This window comes from Leucoraja erinacea, chromosome 4, assembly GCF_028641065.1.
Source record: "Leucoraja erinacea ecotype New England chromosome 4, Leri_hhj_1, whole genome shotgun sequence".
Lineage (NCBI taxonomy): Eukaryota > Metazoa > Chordata > Chondrichthyes > Rajiformes > Rajidae > Leucoraja > Leucoraja erinaceus.
In genome coordinates this window covers 84,517,524-84,534,619 of record NC_073380.1, presented here as the reverse complement: position 1 = coordinate 84,534,619, position 17,096 = coordinate 84,517,524, and the positions used below count along the sequence as shown (strand labels likewise).

Below are 17,096 nucleotides of genomic sequence, written 5' to 3'. Positions count from 1 at the left end.
CACTTGTGATCTGCAGAGGCTCAAAATAACCTTCTGAGATGTGTACTGTATTCTGGCTGCGCATCCCACAGTTTTTTATACTTCTGTCTCACACTGCTAATAACCTTTGAAATTTATGTATCTGTACTCCCAAATCACCCTGTTCTGACATGCAGTGTAATATTTCATTTATATTACCACTATTTATTATAATTTCCCAGTCCCAAAGCTTTGCATTTGTCTAGATTATATATTTCCCACTCAACAGCCCAGATTCAGAGTCTGTCCAGTTCTTTCTGCATTTGATAAGTTTGTTTCCTGTTTTTGTAGTTCTTTCCAGTTCAGTGGTGCCTGCAAATGTGGAGAATTCTGATTTTCAACATTTCGCCCCAGCATTGTCTTCAGAAACACCACCCTCCTCTGCCCCCACGTTCATCTACCATGGTTTATTTTCATCTGTTCTCTCTAGGTTTCATTCCCTTCAGACACTGTTTCGGTCACTGTCCACCTGTACAGCACCTTGACAATCTATCTCTGAATTTCATTTGAAGTCTAGCAGAATAATCAAAATAAATATCATGTGCTGATCTGTCCGTATCATCGTTATATCCTTAAAGAGCCTTAAATTGCGTACAGTCTTGGTCTCCTAATCTGAGGAAAGACATTCTTGCCATAGAGGGAGTACAGAGAAGGTTCACCAGGCTGATTCCTGGGATGTCAGGACTTCCATATGAAGAAAGACTGGATAGACTCGGCTTGTACTCGCTAGAATTTAGAAGATTGAGGGGGATCTTATAGAAACTTACAAAATTCTTAAGGGGTTGGACAGGCTAGATGCAGGAAGATGTTGGGAAAGTCCAGAACAAGGGGTCACAGTTTAAGGATACGGGGGAAATCTTTTAGGACCGAGATGAGGAAAACATTTTTTCACATGAATCTCTGGAATTCTCTGCCACAGAAGGTAGTTGAGGCCAGTTCATTGGCTATATTTAAGAGGGAGTTAGATGTGGCCCTTGTGGCTAAAGGGATCAGGGGGTATTGAGAGAAGGCAGGTACAGGATACTGAGTTGGATGATCAGCCATGATCATATTGAATGGCGGTGCAGGCTGGAAAGGCTGAATGGCCTACTCCTGCACCTATTTTCTATGTTTCTATGAGCTCCAGTGATTTTATTGACATTGTGACCCCTCTCATTCCTCTTACAATTCTGTATTTTTCCAGTTGATTCATCTGCCAACAAGGTGTTCAGCCTTGGAAAGGCCCGACTGGCGCCTGTATAGTCCCCCATGTTATCTCTTTCATCGTATTTTCTTTCTCCCTAATTTTGTGGCATTCCTCATAAGGGAACTTCAACAAAATGATTGGATTGATGATCCCAGGTGCAAATTCAGATTCCACTACAATAGCTGGGGAATTCAAATTCGGTTTAAAAAAAATCTGGAATGAAAATCTAATCCCAGTAACTAATCATGAAACTCATAGATTGTCATAAAAACCCATGTGGTTCATTAACATCCTTCAAGAATGGAAATCAGTCTTTCTTATTCAATCTGAACTCCGGTTACGCAGCTATGTGCGTAACTCCTAACCATCTTTCAACGTGGTCCAGAAAGCCAGTGGTAATTAGGGATAATATTTTAATTGCAAAACCTGCTGTGCATAAATTGATGACTGCGTTTTCAATGTTACATAGAACAGTACAGCTCAGCAACAGGTTCTTTGAATGCAAAAATCTGTTCCTTTCTGGTCTGTCTTCTGTATGGATAAATGACATAATTTTCCCGGTTGAAAATTCACATGCAAAATTCAGATTAAAATAAATAATCTATCTTTGCATCTGATCATTTTTTCAAGGTCCTTATTAGGGCACGGAATGAGGCCATTTAGTCAATGAGTTCATGCTAGCTCCATGCAGAGAAATTTCCCCATTTACATTCTATTTCGTATTTCCCTGTAACCCTACAACTTTTTCCTCACACACACGGCAGTCCACACCCTTTGATTCATTTTTGTAGTTTTCTATTCTAAGGAGTAATTTATAGTCACCCATTTGGGCAGCACAGTGGTGTAGCTGGTCGAGCTGCTGCCTCACAGCACCGGAGACCTGGGTGCTGTCTGTTTAGAGTTTGTACCTTCTCCCTGTAACCCATGACGTGCCATGACAGTCCTTGTAACCACTGACGAGGGTTCGACAGTAAGTGGTCTGACCATCAGGTGATGCCACAGGACCCCCCCCCCCCCAGAACCGGAGGAAGGAAAACGAGCAGGCCGACGGAACGCAGCCGCCAAAACTCATAAACCCACAGAAGGGATAGAACACATTCACCTTCTACTGAAAGGTGTGCAAGCATGTTCGAGGACGGCTCCTGTACACTGTAATTACCTCGTTAGGTTTAGCGAGTTTGGACTCGCTACACTACTAGCTTTATGTATATGCTACATTTCAAGAAGTCTGAAGAAGGGTCCCGACTTGAAACATCACTTTTCCATGTTCTCCAGAGATGCATCATAAGCCGCTGAGTTACTGCAGCACCTTGTCGTCTTCTGCTGCACTTCAATGTTTCTTGTATAAGGAAATCTAGATCTCTTTCTATTTCTACCAAAGTGGATAACCTCATATTTTGCCTCAAATTATTGTGCCTAAATCCCTTTATACCATCTTGCCTTCATTTGTATGATCAGGAAAAATCAGATACTTTACAATTATTCCATCATTGATATAAATTGTAAGTAACCAAGCCAAGAAATCTCAAGGAACTGAGGGTTATGGGGTACTGGCACAGAAGAAAAGTTGAGGCCAGTGTACTTCAGCCACGATCATATTGAATAGTGGGTTGAACAAGGAGTCAAGTGGACTACTACTGCTTATATTATGTTCTTGTGGCCACCATTTATATTAAAGGCACCAAATTTTAAAGTGACTTATTTTTTCCGACTTCGTTTTCCACCTGTGAACCAGTTCACTAACCAGCCTAATATTATTACCCGCAACCTCCTGAAACCATATCTTGTGCAGTAATCTATGGCAATTTTCGGAATGACAAATGCATCATATTCACAGACTTGCAGACATATTAACCTACCCTGCAGATTACAGCCTCAAAGAACTGCAGTAAATTGATTAATCATGACATATTAATTTTCAATGTCAGTTTGTGCTACGTTTTCTGACTGCTGGTAAATATACTGAACAAATCAGATTTTAGGAAAGTATTTTTGAATTCCCTTTTCTGTGATCTTTATTGACCTATTGACCTGTGTGGTGTCTCCACAGCCCTCTTGGGTGGAGAATTCAAAACATTCACTGTGGGATGGATGAAATAATTTCTTCTCATCTCTATCCAGAATGACCAACCCATTATTTTGAGAATGAGTTCCCTGGTTCTAGACAAACATCCAGAAAAAACATCATCCCTGTCAAGTCCCACGAGAACTTTGAATGTTACAATGAGATCTCTTATTCTAAGCATTTCTTCGTCTTCTCACAGGGTATTAACCCTAAATGTTTAATCATCCCTCAGAGATCAACACCACTCTCCCTACTTCTAATCCTCCCATTGCAGGATTCTGGACACTGCGTTAAAGGTTTCTGTGGAAGATAATCCTCATGATATCAACAGTAATTTGCTGGGATGGACAGAAAATTGGTTCACCACCAGGAAACAACATTTGCATGAATGAGTCATTTTCTCTTTAATAAGATGTTAACAGGGTTCTCAACTATATAAATGACTACAGTTGTTACATTTTCTATTGACACAGAGGTGGGAATAAGTGGTGAAGAGGATGTTGGCCATAAGAGATGTAGATAAGTGGGTCTGTGTGTACGTGCATGATTGATCAGCAAGTAATTAACAAAACCAGCAAAATATTATCTTTTTTTTGCTAGGGAAATTGAATATAAAACTAGGAATGTTATGGTTTACTTATTTAGGGCATTGGTGAGACCATATTTGGAGTCCTATGTAAGTTCGGGCAGGTTTAGAGCATAGAAACATAGAAACATAGAAAGTAGGTGCGAGAGCAGACCATCAGGTCCATCGAGCCCGCACCGCCATTCGCTCATGGCTGAACACTAAACAGACACACTTACCCACAAACAGTAGACACAAGACACAGAACACAAGACACTACCCTCCCCTTTATACCGCTATCACCCCTCTCCACCCCAAGAACCTCGTGATCTCCTGGGGGAGGCAAAAAACCGGATAAAAACCCAGGTCCAATTCGGGAAAAAAATCCGGGAAATTCCTCTCCGACCCCAATCTAGGCGATCGACACTTGTCCAGGAGATCACTCAGGTCTTACTATACTAACCATACCTAGGTCCATATCCCTGCCCTCTCCCCGTAGCCCCTTATCCCCTTGGCAGCTAAAAAAACATCTATTTTAGTCTTAAATATATTTAAAGTTTCTGCTTCCACTGCTCCCTGGGGCAGTGAATTCCATAAATTAACCACCCTCTGGGTGAAGAAGTTCTTCCTCATCTCAGTTTTAAAAGAGCCCCCCCTTATTCTGAATCTGTAGTAATGCAGTAATCTGAATCTGAATCTGAATCTGAATCTGTAAGATACCTTGATTGAAACATAAGATCCTAAGGGATGTGTTAAAGATGGAACTGCAGATGCTGGAAAATCGAAGGTACACAAAAATGCTGGAGAAACTCAGCGGGTGCAGCAGCATCTATGGAGCGAAGGAGATAGGCAACGTTTCGGGCCAAAACCCTTCTTCAGACTGATGGGGGGTGGGGGGCGGGGAGAGATCCTGTTATAGAAGATTAGATAGAGGTAGAGAGATTTTTGATAAGCAAAAGGCTGATAGGAATGCAGAGTTGAAGTTCCATCAGATTGGCCATCATCTAACTAAATCGTAGGGCAGGCTTGAAGCTCCGCTTCTCATTTGTTTGTTCACCTGCCCCCTATATCCAAGAAAAGCTGGGAGTCTCATGATTGTGCTGATCAATACTTCATCAGTACTGGGTTGCTTTTTGTGAGAACTTGCTGTGTTGTGAAGGGTTTACTGCATTGTAAGAGTGGATAAGCTTGAAAAGTGCTTCACTGTGTGTATTGCAGTAGGACATCTTGAAAAGACGAGAAAGGGTTTCCTGTTAATGCTTGTCTGTTTTTCTTGTATCTGCACGACTATAAAAAGTCCAGCCTGAAACTGGTTGTCTACTAAATAGAAAGTGCTTTGGCAGACTGCAGAGGACTATAAAAGTCTCAGAAAGGTGTGGGACAATTTATTGAAAAGGCTGGAACAGGTGGAAGATGCATCATAATGTTTGGGTAAGAGTTCAATGATAGGACATCAGCTGTTGATGAGAATTTTTTAATGATTCTAATGCACTAATTCCCTGCAAGTAAGCATGCAGGTGGCGAGACCTATAAAAGGTTGACAACATCTGAGATTTTACAAATAAGGACATTTTGCACAGGGGTGTTGATATTTAAGGCAATGAACTGACTGATCTGGTCCATCTCCTGTATAGTTAGAATTACATGCCTCCAGAAATAAAGGTCACCGCCTTAGAGGCAGAAGAAAAGTTAAAGGTTTAGCAGCTAAAATAAGAGTAAAATGTGCAATTAGTTTTCAAAGCCTTGCAAGTTCTGGATCGTTTCTGTGTCTAATTGTTAACAAATTAAATATAAATCCAAAACCTGAAGCCAATGGTGAAGCCAGAAAGCTCACCAATGATCTCAAACAAAAGCTTTGCACCAGTGATACGTGGTGAGAATTTCTCCCTCAGGATGGAATCAAGCTGCCAACATCAAGGTAGTTGACGAGTCAGTCATGTTAAAGGGTTCTCACAGGCAGCAAACCAGGAACGAAAAATCACAATTTTGATTTAACTTTGTCAACATTATACATATGCTATGTGAATATTTGAACCTTCAAGTGCAATTAAGATAGATATTGATGTATCCTAAAGAGCTTTTAAAATTATACATTTTAAATCATTTCCGATTTAAAATAAGATAGACTCAGCAGGACAGGCAGCATCTCTGGAGAGGAATGGATGACGTTTTGTGTTGAGACCATTCTTCAGACTGATTTAAAATATCTATATCAGAGCAACTTACTGGATCCTATTTTTAGGGCTGTATGGCTTGCTAATGTGATTTGCTTTTATAAAACAAAAACTCAACTGGAAATCAAGCAGCAAAACACAAGATTTGTCAGAATACATTGCATCAGTCTTGCTTAGAATTCCAGTTACTTACTGTGGTTGTGTTGAGGAAAATTGCAAGTGGTGCATATTATTGAAGGGGACTGAATCAATAGACACATGTTTGGTATTTCTGATTTGAACTTCAGATGTGCAAGAATGTAGACGTTCCTGGAGCTAATAGTTTTGCTATCATTACTATAAAATACAGGTTTTTGTTACTTCCTTTGTGTTGAAGTATGTGAAGCATTAGCGCACTGATATAATTTATCAATAGATGTCACAATCTGAATAGTTATGCTAATTGCCAGTACACTATCTAAATGCACCATTTTCCTTTTTCTTTAGCTGAGCTTTGCAACACATTGATAAGTGTCTGTCGTTCAAATCGTGCATTACAAACAAATGGCAAGGTTCACCCGAACAGCCAGTGAATTTGACAATCATTACATATTAATATGTAATGCACATCATTAATATTATATTAATATAATGTGCATTATTAATATGTAATGGACATCATTACATATTAATGATGTGATCGTGTGGTCAAAGGTTACTTGGAATTAACAAGGGTTGCATATTAGATGTGGGATGCCTTTCATTCACCTGCAGTGCCTTATGTTGACATTCTTAATGATTTATGAAGCTTTGGGTACCTGATCATTCCCCCTCCCATCATGGTTCATAAGTATTTGGATAGGATTTCCATCCTTCATCAAGCCAGACAAGGTCAGGATACTTAATAAAGTGGCAGCTTTTTACATGACAGACAAAGGTCACCTCTGATTCCCAGGTTTGTTTGATGGTGCCCATACTTTTGCCAGGAACCTTGTTGGTTAATCTTCCAGTGCATTATTTTACTTTCTTTAAAAAAAATCTGATCTTCAGGGACATCAGCCATTCTGGAAGTGTCCACTCCATCTGGAAATGTATTCTGACTCTCTGTGGGATGAAGCTGGTAGAGGCTCCCATGATGGGAGTCTCTGCAGACCTCTATCCTAGGTTTTAAAGAATTAAACAGTGGCCTTGGGCTCATTTTCTTTTCTTTTCATGGCTCATGGTCAGAGAGCATTTGAAAGACTGAGACTGTATTCAAGACAGTTGTATCTGGTTCTAAAATCCAGAACTTGGACCAAAATCCCCTCCAAAATAAAACATAATATACAGGAATGTGCTTGTCCAAGATTCAAAGTAGCACTCCAAATGTGCTAGGAAAGTTGGACTGTATCCATACAAGAAAACTGAACGTGACCCTGAACTATCTCCGGGTGTCAGAGCACTCAAAATGAGTGTTAGTTCAAGATATGCTTTTTAAACCCTACAAAAATAAACATCGCCGATATGGAGGATATAGTGCTATAATTACTGTCAATTTGGATTTTTTGAAAACTGTTGTCATGACTCCATTAATGTGAAACAGATGTCTTTTTGGTGTTGGATAAAATGTCTCTTTCTGATTTGTATTTCTCCTTCTTTCCAGATCCGATGACTACCGAATGAAGTAAATGCATTCCCAAAAGACGATGAAGATAATCCAAAAGTCTATTTATTTTTCACGGCTCTGGTTCTCAGAATTAAAAGTGGCTTCTTTCCCCTCATTTCCTCTGGTGTGAGTCTTAAATCTCAGCAAACACTCAATAAATATATGGTTCAAGACTGAAAAGAATAGATGTTGTCAAATAACAAAAAGTGGAAAAAACCTTGCAAAGTGGGTAAGCAGAGTTGAATGAAAGGGTGTGTAAGAAAGAACTGCAGTAGCTGGTTTAAACCGAAGATAGACACATTTGGTTAGGTGGCTGGCACCTTTTGTATCGACACTGAACTGGCAGGTTCTCCTCATTCTTTTGCTGAGGATCTCTGACACAGGCTTCTATCTGGGTGACCAGCCACACACAAGGCTTTTCTTCATTCTCCAACCAATGATGGTTTTATTGCAACTCTCTTAAGATACTCTCCCAAGGTTCAGTGTTCACCAGCCTTCAAGCCTAATGTGCCTCAGAAATGTATACTTTTATACGAGTCATTCTCACTGCCCCTCATATTCATCATTGTCCTTCGACTGCCAAGTTGTGATGGATTGTGAAATCCACACCTAGACAGCGTTGCAACATATTTTCTTATGGGAACATCTCAGCCAGTGGATTGAAAACAACTTCAATCACAAAGGACAATGCCCACTGAGCCATACGATCCTCTGTGCATTTTATTTCAACATTGCAATCAAACCCAGTCAAAGAAAGCTTTTTTTTTTTAAACAATTCAAATTTGATCCTGATGCTAGTTTGAAGAAGAGACAGGATTGAAGATACTTGACTCTCCCATTAACAGGCAACTTGGAGAGCTCCAAATTCCAGAATTCCTGGTTAAACAGTTGGTGACTAATCGTGCGGTTAAATGTCTACTTCCCAGCCACAGGGAAGCAGAGTCAATGAGAGAGCAGGAGGAGAGAGAAGTGTGACTTCTCAGAAGTGGTATGCACTGTAACTTATGGATTTGTGCAGCCACAGCCACGTGTGAAGGTCTAGACATTGCCTAGCAGAAGATAGAAATTGTCAGACTTGTGACTAACTCTGGGGCACGAGATTCTCTCAGCACCACGCAAGGTTGATGCCAGTCTCAGCCAATTTACTAAACAGCATTGACCAGAAATAACAGAGGGTTGTTTAATCTAAAGGGCCAGTCCCACTTGGGCGTCATTTGCAGATGGCGCGTGAAGAATTTGTACATCCCAAAATCCCGGGGCTCCGCGCGCGACGCTGCCTACGTCACCATAATGCGACCATGCGGGCGTCACGATGCACACGTCGTGACGCGTAAATGATGTCATGTAAATGACGCCCAAGTGGGACAGGACCTTAACATTGCAGTGTTGCTTCATTGGGCCGATCCAATCTTGCTCGACAAGTGCAACATATGCCATGAGGGAATTGCCCTTTAATTGAGATCCTTTACTATTTTGTAAGCCCTGCCTCTGTAGGAATACACTATCAGAAGTTTGTGTGCTTGAGTCTCATTCCTGAGGGTTAAGTACAACAACCTAGAACCTAGCTGACACTCTGTGGTGCGAAAGAAGTGCTGCATCAAAGTGTTGCCTCGTTGTAGAACATGCTACTCGCAAGGCTATGTGTGCCCCTACAGATCAATAGATCCCAATACTTTATTTTGACTTGTGAACAAATGTTCTCCCTGATGTCCTGGGTGAAATCAACCTCATAGTGAATGCTATGGTGTGGATTATCCAGTCACTTTACCACATAGCTGTAAAGGGCCTGTCCCACTTAGACGACTTATTAGGCGAGTGCAGGAGACTCTGCGCTCGCCTCATAATTGCAACATGTTCGCTGGTGGTCTCTGGTGATTCTCCTTCATGGTCGTGAGGTGTTCCCGCATTCAGGGAACTAGTCGCAGCCTCAGTACGGTCACCACAAATTTTTCAACATGTTGAAAATTTTTCTGCGGCCAAAAATTGGTCGCCATGGATAAAATCGATAATCCTGTAGTCGTTGGTGCATTTGTCGTGGGGTCGTTATGGGTAGTCGTAGGTAGTTTTAGTTGATCGCCTTTGCTGACTGGGCATTTTCATCGGCTCATTGAGGGGAAAAAACGTAAGCAGGAGTTTTCAGAACCAAGGATAACCGACCGGTAATGTTAAATGCCCGCCAAACTTCACAGCTGTGTATCTCTGACATTAAAAGTTGTCTGGCTTCTTAAAAGTGTCTCCACTCCAAAGATCTGAAGGCTTTGAAGATGGTGCAGAGGATGTTTACCAGAATGCTGCCTGGATTAATAGGGAGAGTTTGGATGGACTTGGATTGTTTTCTCTGGAACATTGGAGGTTGAAAGGAGACGATAGAAGTGCATAGATTTATGAGAGGCATAGATAGGGTATACAGTCAGCACTTTTTACCCCAGGGTGGAAATGTCTAAGATTAGAGGGCATAGCTAGAGGGTAAGGGGGAAAGTAATAATAATAAATACTTTATTGATCCCCTCAGGGAAATTCAGATGTCCAGAAACCCCCAACCAACAAACCCACGCATTCAGAACGAAAGCAGACAGAAAATACATAAAAGACAATGTGGACAATACCTGAGAGCAATAAATAATTAAAAAGACCAATAATTAACAATTAAAAATGCAAAAAGCATCCCCCTACAGCCTAGCGGTGTGTATTATAAAATGTAATGGCTGCAGGGGTGAAGGATCTCCTGAACCGCTCCGTTCTACAGCGCAGGGAGAGGAGCCGGTTGTTGTTCCGAGTGCTCTTTTGACTCTCCAGAATTACATGGAGGGGATGCCCGGGGTTTTCTAGGATGACCTGCACCTTGTGCCTCATACACCTCTCAAGCACATCCATCCCAGTGTCCACTCTCCCCTCCAGCACTGAGCTAGCCCGTTTTACCAGTTTGTCCAACTTCTTGCTGTTTTTCGCACTGATGCTGTTGCCCTAGCAGACAACAGAGTAAAAATGACACTTGCAACCACAGTATTGTAAAACAGGTACAGCGTATCATTACGCACATGGAAGGATTTGAGCCTTCTGAGGAAAAAGAGTCTGCTCTGGCCTTTTTTGTAGAGGGCGTCAGGGTTGGCAGACCAGTCCAGTTTGTTATCAAGGTGCACTCAAGTCAACATCAGTCTGAAGAAGGGTTTCGGCCCGAAACTTTGCCCATTTCCTTCGCTCCATAGATGCTGCTCCACCCGCTGAGTTTCTCCAGCATTTTTGTACACTCAAGTCAAGTCAAGTTTATTCGTCACATACACATACGAGATGTGCAGTGAAATGAAAAGTGGCAATGCTCGCGGACTTTGTGCAAAAAGACAAACAAACAAACAACCAAACAAACTACAAACAGAATGGAACAGAATCACATATTCTTTTACATATTAACTATTGTGGGCGGAAGGAAAAAGGGAAAAAAACAGCAATTTTTAAAAAAGCAGTAGAAGTTAGTCCCTGGTGAGATAGGAGTTTACAGTCCTAATGGCACTCCAAGATATTTATATGTCTACACCTCCTCAATGTCAGCCCCTGTAGTGTTGACCGGCTGAAGGGGGAGCTTGGACCTGCCAAAGTTAACCACCATCTCTTTAGTCTTGGTTGTGTTCAGGATGAGACAGTTTAATAGAGATGTACAGGGCACGTTTTTACACAGAATGGTGGGTACTGGGAATGCATTGCCAAGGGTGGTGGTGGAGGCAGATACAATAGTGGCATTTAAGAGGCTTTTCGTTACGCACGTGGAAGTGCAGAGAATAGAGGGATGTGGATCATGTACAGGCATATGAGATCACTAGCTAGGTATCACATTCGGCACAAACATTTGGATGATGGGCCCATTCCTGTGCTGTACTATTCTATGTTCCTATATTTCTAAACTCAATTAATTGATTGAAACCCGTTTTGATATTTCCTGAGGTTGTTCTGGAAATGAAGTTGTCTTTAACAGCCTTTGCAACTATATCCACCAGTAGTTTGAAGGTGATGATCAAATCAAGAAGCTAATTGCACAAGTGTTGAGTTATATTGATATGGAAATATAGAGCACAGTACAACAAGTGTCGAACATAGATTGTCTTTTGGAAATTATAAGTATTGAGGACATTTTAAGTATGTACACAGGAATAGTAATGGAAAATTGTAATAGTAATAGAAAAGGCTGGGCAGCTATCGTCGTCTGAAACAACAATAGTCATCTCAAACAACCAGGAAAAAGAGAACAATGATTATAACAAACAATTTAACTGTCTTGTACAGAAAAGGATTCAGATTGGAATATGAACAAGATTGAGATATTTGTTCTTTTAAGAATAAACTAAAATTAAAACGCATCAGATATTTAAACGGCTATTTGAGGGAATAACTATTTAAGGTAAAAATATTCTAGATAGGTTGTTAAGCAGTAATTATGCCTTGGTACATTAAAAACTCATAGACTTCATGCCTGACATTTTCAAGCCTCTTTATAGCGAGAATAGTTTGTAACTAACTAAAATTCACTATTTCTTGCCGATCAGCCGAGCGAAGGATGTAAAAGTTTTTTTTTGTGCAATACCAATTTGCCTCAAAGATTTGTTTCACTGCTAACTTTCAAAAACACCTATTGCTATGATTTATGAATTGTGCATCAGATATTGCCAATAAGCAGCAATAATCTTTTGCCCTCCTATTCAGAATAGGCGAATGAAAATTCCTCTGAATCAATTTAAATGCACATTCAGCTTATTTTAATGTTTCAATTTGTTTCCATCAGATTCCAAACTGTGTTTTCATAAAAGGCTAAATTCCAGAATTGGTTGAATGGTTCAACGGTATTTTATTGTCACATGTGCCGAGGTACAGTGCAACTCATTTTTGTATACAGTTCAGTACGTATCACTATACATAAGCACTTAGATACATCTTAGATGAGGATCTTGGGTACAGTACAAATGTATAGTCGTAGTATACTGAGGCAGTATAGAGTCGCTATATTGACGCCACTGTCAAGTCAAGGTTGTTTTTAGTGCAGGGTTCTTTGCACTCCAATTGCCGAAAGATGTTATGGATTCCTTTTGGGGAAGGTGGGACCTGTACAGAAAGGATGGATTGCACTTGAACCCGAGGGGGACCAATATCCTGGCGGGGAAATTTGCAAAGGCCACTGGGGAGACTTTAAACTAGAATGGTTGGGGCGAGGGACTCAAATAGAGAAAGCTAGTAGACAGAATGGGAGGCAGGAAGCAGAAAAGGGAAGCACTCGGACACAAGAGGAGAAAGAAAAAAAGGAAATAAACAGAGAAGAAGAGACGGGGGTTTCTTAAATGTGCATATTTTAATGCTAGGAGCATTGTAAGAAAGGTGGATGAGCTTAGAGACTGGATAGACACCTGGAAGTATGATGTTGTGGCGATCAGTGAAACATGGTTGCAGGAGGGCTGTGATTGGAAACTAAATATTCCAGGATTTCGTTGCTTCAGGTGTGATAGAATTGGAGGGGCAAGAGGTGGAGGTGTTGCATTGCTAGTTAGGGAAGATATTACAGCAGTGCTTTGGCAGAATAGATTGGAGGGCTCATCTAGGGAGGCTATTTGGATGGATCTGAGAAGTGGGAAAGGTGTAGCAACATTTATAGGGGTGTATTATAGACCGCCAAACGGGGAACGAGAATTGGAAGAGCAAATATGTAAGGAGATAGCAGATATTAGTAGTAAGCACAAGGTAGTGATTATGGGAGATTTCAACTTTCCACATAGACTGGGAAACACATTCTGTAAATGGGCTGGATGGGTTGGAGTTTGTAAAATGTGTGCAGGATAGTTTTTTGCAGCAATACATAGAGGTACCTACTAGAGGAGGGGCAGTGCTGGACCTCCTGTTAGTAAATGAGACGGGACAGGTGGCGGAGGTATGCATTGGGGAGCACTTCGGGTCCAGTGATCGCAATACCATTAGTTTCAATATAATTACGGAGAAGGTCAGAACTGGACCTAGGGTTGAGATTTTTGATTGGAGAAAGGCAAACTTTGATGAGATGCGAGATGATTTAAAAGGAGTGAACTGGGACATTTTGTTTTATGGGAAAGATGTAGAAGAGAAATGGAGGACATTTAAAGGGGAATTTTTAAGAGTACAGAATCTTTATGTTCCTGTTCGGTTGAAAGAGTAAAAATTGGAAAGAGCCCTGGTTTTCAAGGGAAATTGGACATCTTGTTCGGAAAAAGAGGGAGATCTACAATAATTGTAGGCTGCATGAAGTAAATGAGGTGCTTGTGGAGTATAAGGAATGTAAAAAGAATCTTAAGAAAGAAATGAGAAAAGCTAAAAGAAGAAATGAGGTTGCTTTGGCAAGTAAGGTGAAAGTCAATTCAAAGGGTTTCTACGGCTATATTAATAGCAAAAGAATAACGAGGGATACAATTGGTCCATTGGAGAGACAGAGTGGGCAGCTATCTGCAGAGCCAAAAGAGATGGGGGAGATATTGAACAATTTCTTTTCTTCGGTATTCACCAAGGAGAAGGATATTGAATTATGTGAGGTAAGGGAAATGAGTAGAGTAGCTATGGATACTATGAGTTTCAAAGTAAAAGAAGTACTGACACTTTTGAAAAATATAAAAGTGGATAAGTCTCCAGGTCCTGACAGGATATTCCCTAGGACATTGAGGGAAGTTAGTGTAGAAATAGCCGGGGCTATGACAGAAATATTTCAAATGTCATTAGAAAAGGGAATAGTCCCCGAGGATTGGCGTACTGCGCATGTTGTTCCATTGTTTAAAAAGGGTTCTAAGAGTAAACCTAGCAATTATAGACCTGTTAGTTTGATTTCAGTGGTGGGCAAATTAATGGAAAAGATACTTAGAGATAATATATATAAGCATCTGGATAAACAGGGTCTGATTAGGAACAGTCAACATGGATTTGTGCCTGGAAGGTCATGTTTGACTAATCTTCTTGAATTTTTTGAAGAGGTTACTAGGGAAATTGACGAGGGTAAAGCAGTGGATGTTGTCGATATGGACTTTAGTAAGGCCTTTGACAAGGTTTCTCATGGAAGGTTGGTTAAGAAGGTTAAACTGTTGGGTATAAATGCAGGAATAGCAAGATGGATTCAACAGTGGCTGAATGGGAGAAGCCAGAGAGTAATGGTGGATGGCTGTTTGTCGGGTTGGAGGCAGGTGACTAGTGGGGTGCCTCAGGGATCTGTGTTGGGTCCTTTGTTGTTTGTCATGTACATCAATGATCTGGATGAAGGGGTGGTAAATTGGATTAGTAAGTATGCAGATGATACCAAGATAGGGGGTGTTGTGGATAATGAAGAGGATTTCCGAAGTCTACAGAGTGATTTAGGCCATTTGGAAAAATGGGCTGAAAGATGGCAGATGGAGTTTAATGCTGATAAATGTGAGGTGCTACACCTTGGCAGGACAAATCAAAATAGAACGTACATGGTAAATGGTAGGGAATTGAAGAATACAGATGAACAGAGGGATCTGGGAATAACCGTGCATAGTTCCTTGAAGGTGGAATCTCATATAGATAGGGTGGTAAAGAAAGCTTTTGGTATGCTAGCCTTTATAAATCAGAGCATTGAGTATAGAAGCTGGGATGTAATGTTAAAATTGTACAAGGCATTGGTGAGACCAAATCTGGAGTATGGTGTACAATTTTGGTCGCCCAATTATAGGAAGGATGTCAACAAAATAGAGAGAGTACAGAGGAGATTTACTAGAATGTTGCCTGGGTTTCAACAACTAAGTTACAGAGATAGGTTGAATAAGTTAGGTCTTTATTCTCTGGAGCGCAGAAGGTTAAGGGGGGACCTGATAGAGGTCTTTAAAACGATGAGAGGAATAGACAGAGTTGATGTGGACAAGCTTTTCCCTTTGAGAATAGGGAAGATTCAAACAAGAGGACATGACTTCAGAATTAAGGGACAGAAGTTTAGGGGTAATATGAGGGGGGAACTTCTTTACGCAGAGAGTGGTGGCGGTGTGGAATGAACTCCCAGTGGAAGTGGTGGAGGCAGGTTCATTAGTATAATTTAAAAATAAATTGGATAGGCATATGGATGAGAAGGGAATGGAGGGTTATGGTACGAGTGCAGGCAGGTGGGACTAAGGGGAAAAAAAAAAAAAAAAAAAAATTTGTTCGGCATGGACATGTAGGGCCGAGATGGCCTGTTTCCGTGCTGTAATTGTTATATGGTTATTATATGGTTACATAGTGAACTGAACTTTCCAACTATTCATTTGCAGTGACAAATACAATGTATTCCTTCCCTCACATGAGACACTAAGAGAAAATGCAACTACTATTTGTATATTACAAAGCCTGCATTGAAAACCATTTACCCTGAGTTGTGTTGGTGTGAGCAAGGAATCAAGATCAACTTTATGAATAAAACAGTTAAAACGAGATAATAAACTGGAATAATAAGTGTTCAGATCAGACTTGGCAGAGAACAAAGCCACCATTCATTAAGGAGCAATGTGGATTGAAAAGAGTCACAAACAATAAAGATGCTGACAAAATGTTTCAAGCCCACACCATTCTATGGTCTTGAAAATTATGAATGAAACTTGGCAAGTAGTAATAGTACCAGTTAAGTATTAAGCCTGTACATGGCACCAGTCACTGGGGGAATAACCATATAACAATTACAGCACGGAAACAGGCCATCTCGGCCCTACAAGTCCGTGCCGAACAACTTTTTCTCCTTAGTCCCACCTGCCTGCACTCATACCATAACCCTCCATTCTCTTCTCATCCATATGCCTATCCAATTTATTTTTAAATGATACCAACGAGTGCTAAGTTTATAAGCTAGCCTATCTGAGGAAAGACATTCTTACCATAGAGGGAGTACAGAGAAGGTTCACCAGACTGATTCCTGGACTTTCATATGAAGAAAGACTGGATAGAAACATAGAAACATAGAAAATAGGTGCAGGAGTAGGCCATTCGGCCCTTCGAGCCTGCACCGCCATTCAATATGATCATGGCTGATCATCCAACCCAGTATCCTGTACCTGCCTTCTCTCCATATCCCCCGATCCCTTTAGCCACAAGGGCCACATCTAACTCCCTCTTAAATATAGTCAATGAACTGGCCTCAACTACATTCTGTGGCAGAAAATTCCAGAGCTTCACCACTGGCTTGTACTCGCTAGAATTTAGAAGATTGAGGGGGGATCTTATAGAAACTTACAAAATTCTTAAGGGGTTGGACAGGCTAGATGCATGAAGATTGTTCCTGATGTTGGGGAAGTCCAGAACTAGGGGTCACAGTTTAAGGATAAGAGGGAAGTCTTTTAGGACCGAGATGAGAAAATCATTTTTTACACAGAGATTGGTGAATCTGTGGAATTCTCTGCCACAGAAGGTAGTTGAGGCCAGTTCATTGGCTATATTTAAGAAGGAGTTAGATGTGGCCCCTGTGGCTAAAGGGATCAGGGGGTATGGAG

General features: G+C 40.9%; 1 protein-coding gene across 2 annotated transcripts in view; it reads left to right on the top strand.

The window, feature by feature from the left end:
* The window catches only part of mrpl13 (mitochondrial ribosomal protein L13), a 96,341-nt gene extending 88,596 nt beyond the window's left edge, over positions 1 to 7,745 (top strand). For both annotated transcript variants that reach the window (XM_055634714.1, XM_055634711.1), the window contains exon 7: positions 7,630 to 7,745. In XM_055634714.1, coding sequence (XP_055490689.1) covers positions 7,630 to 7,654 — 25 coding nt within the window. In that variant the 3' untranslated portion in view covers positions 7,655 to 7,745. The remainder of the gene's footprint in view (positions 1 to 7,629) is intronic.
* The last annotated feature ends 9,351 nt before the right edge of the window (positions 7,746 to 17,096 follow it).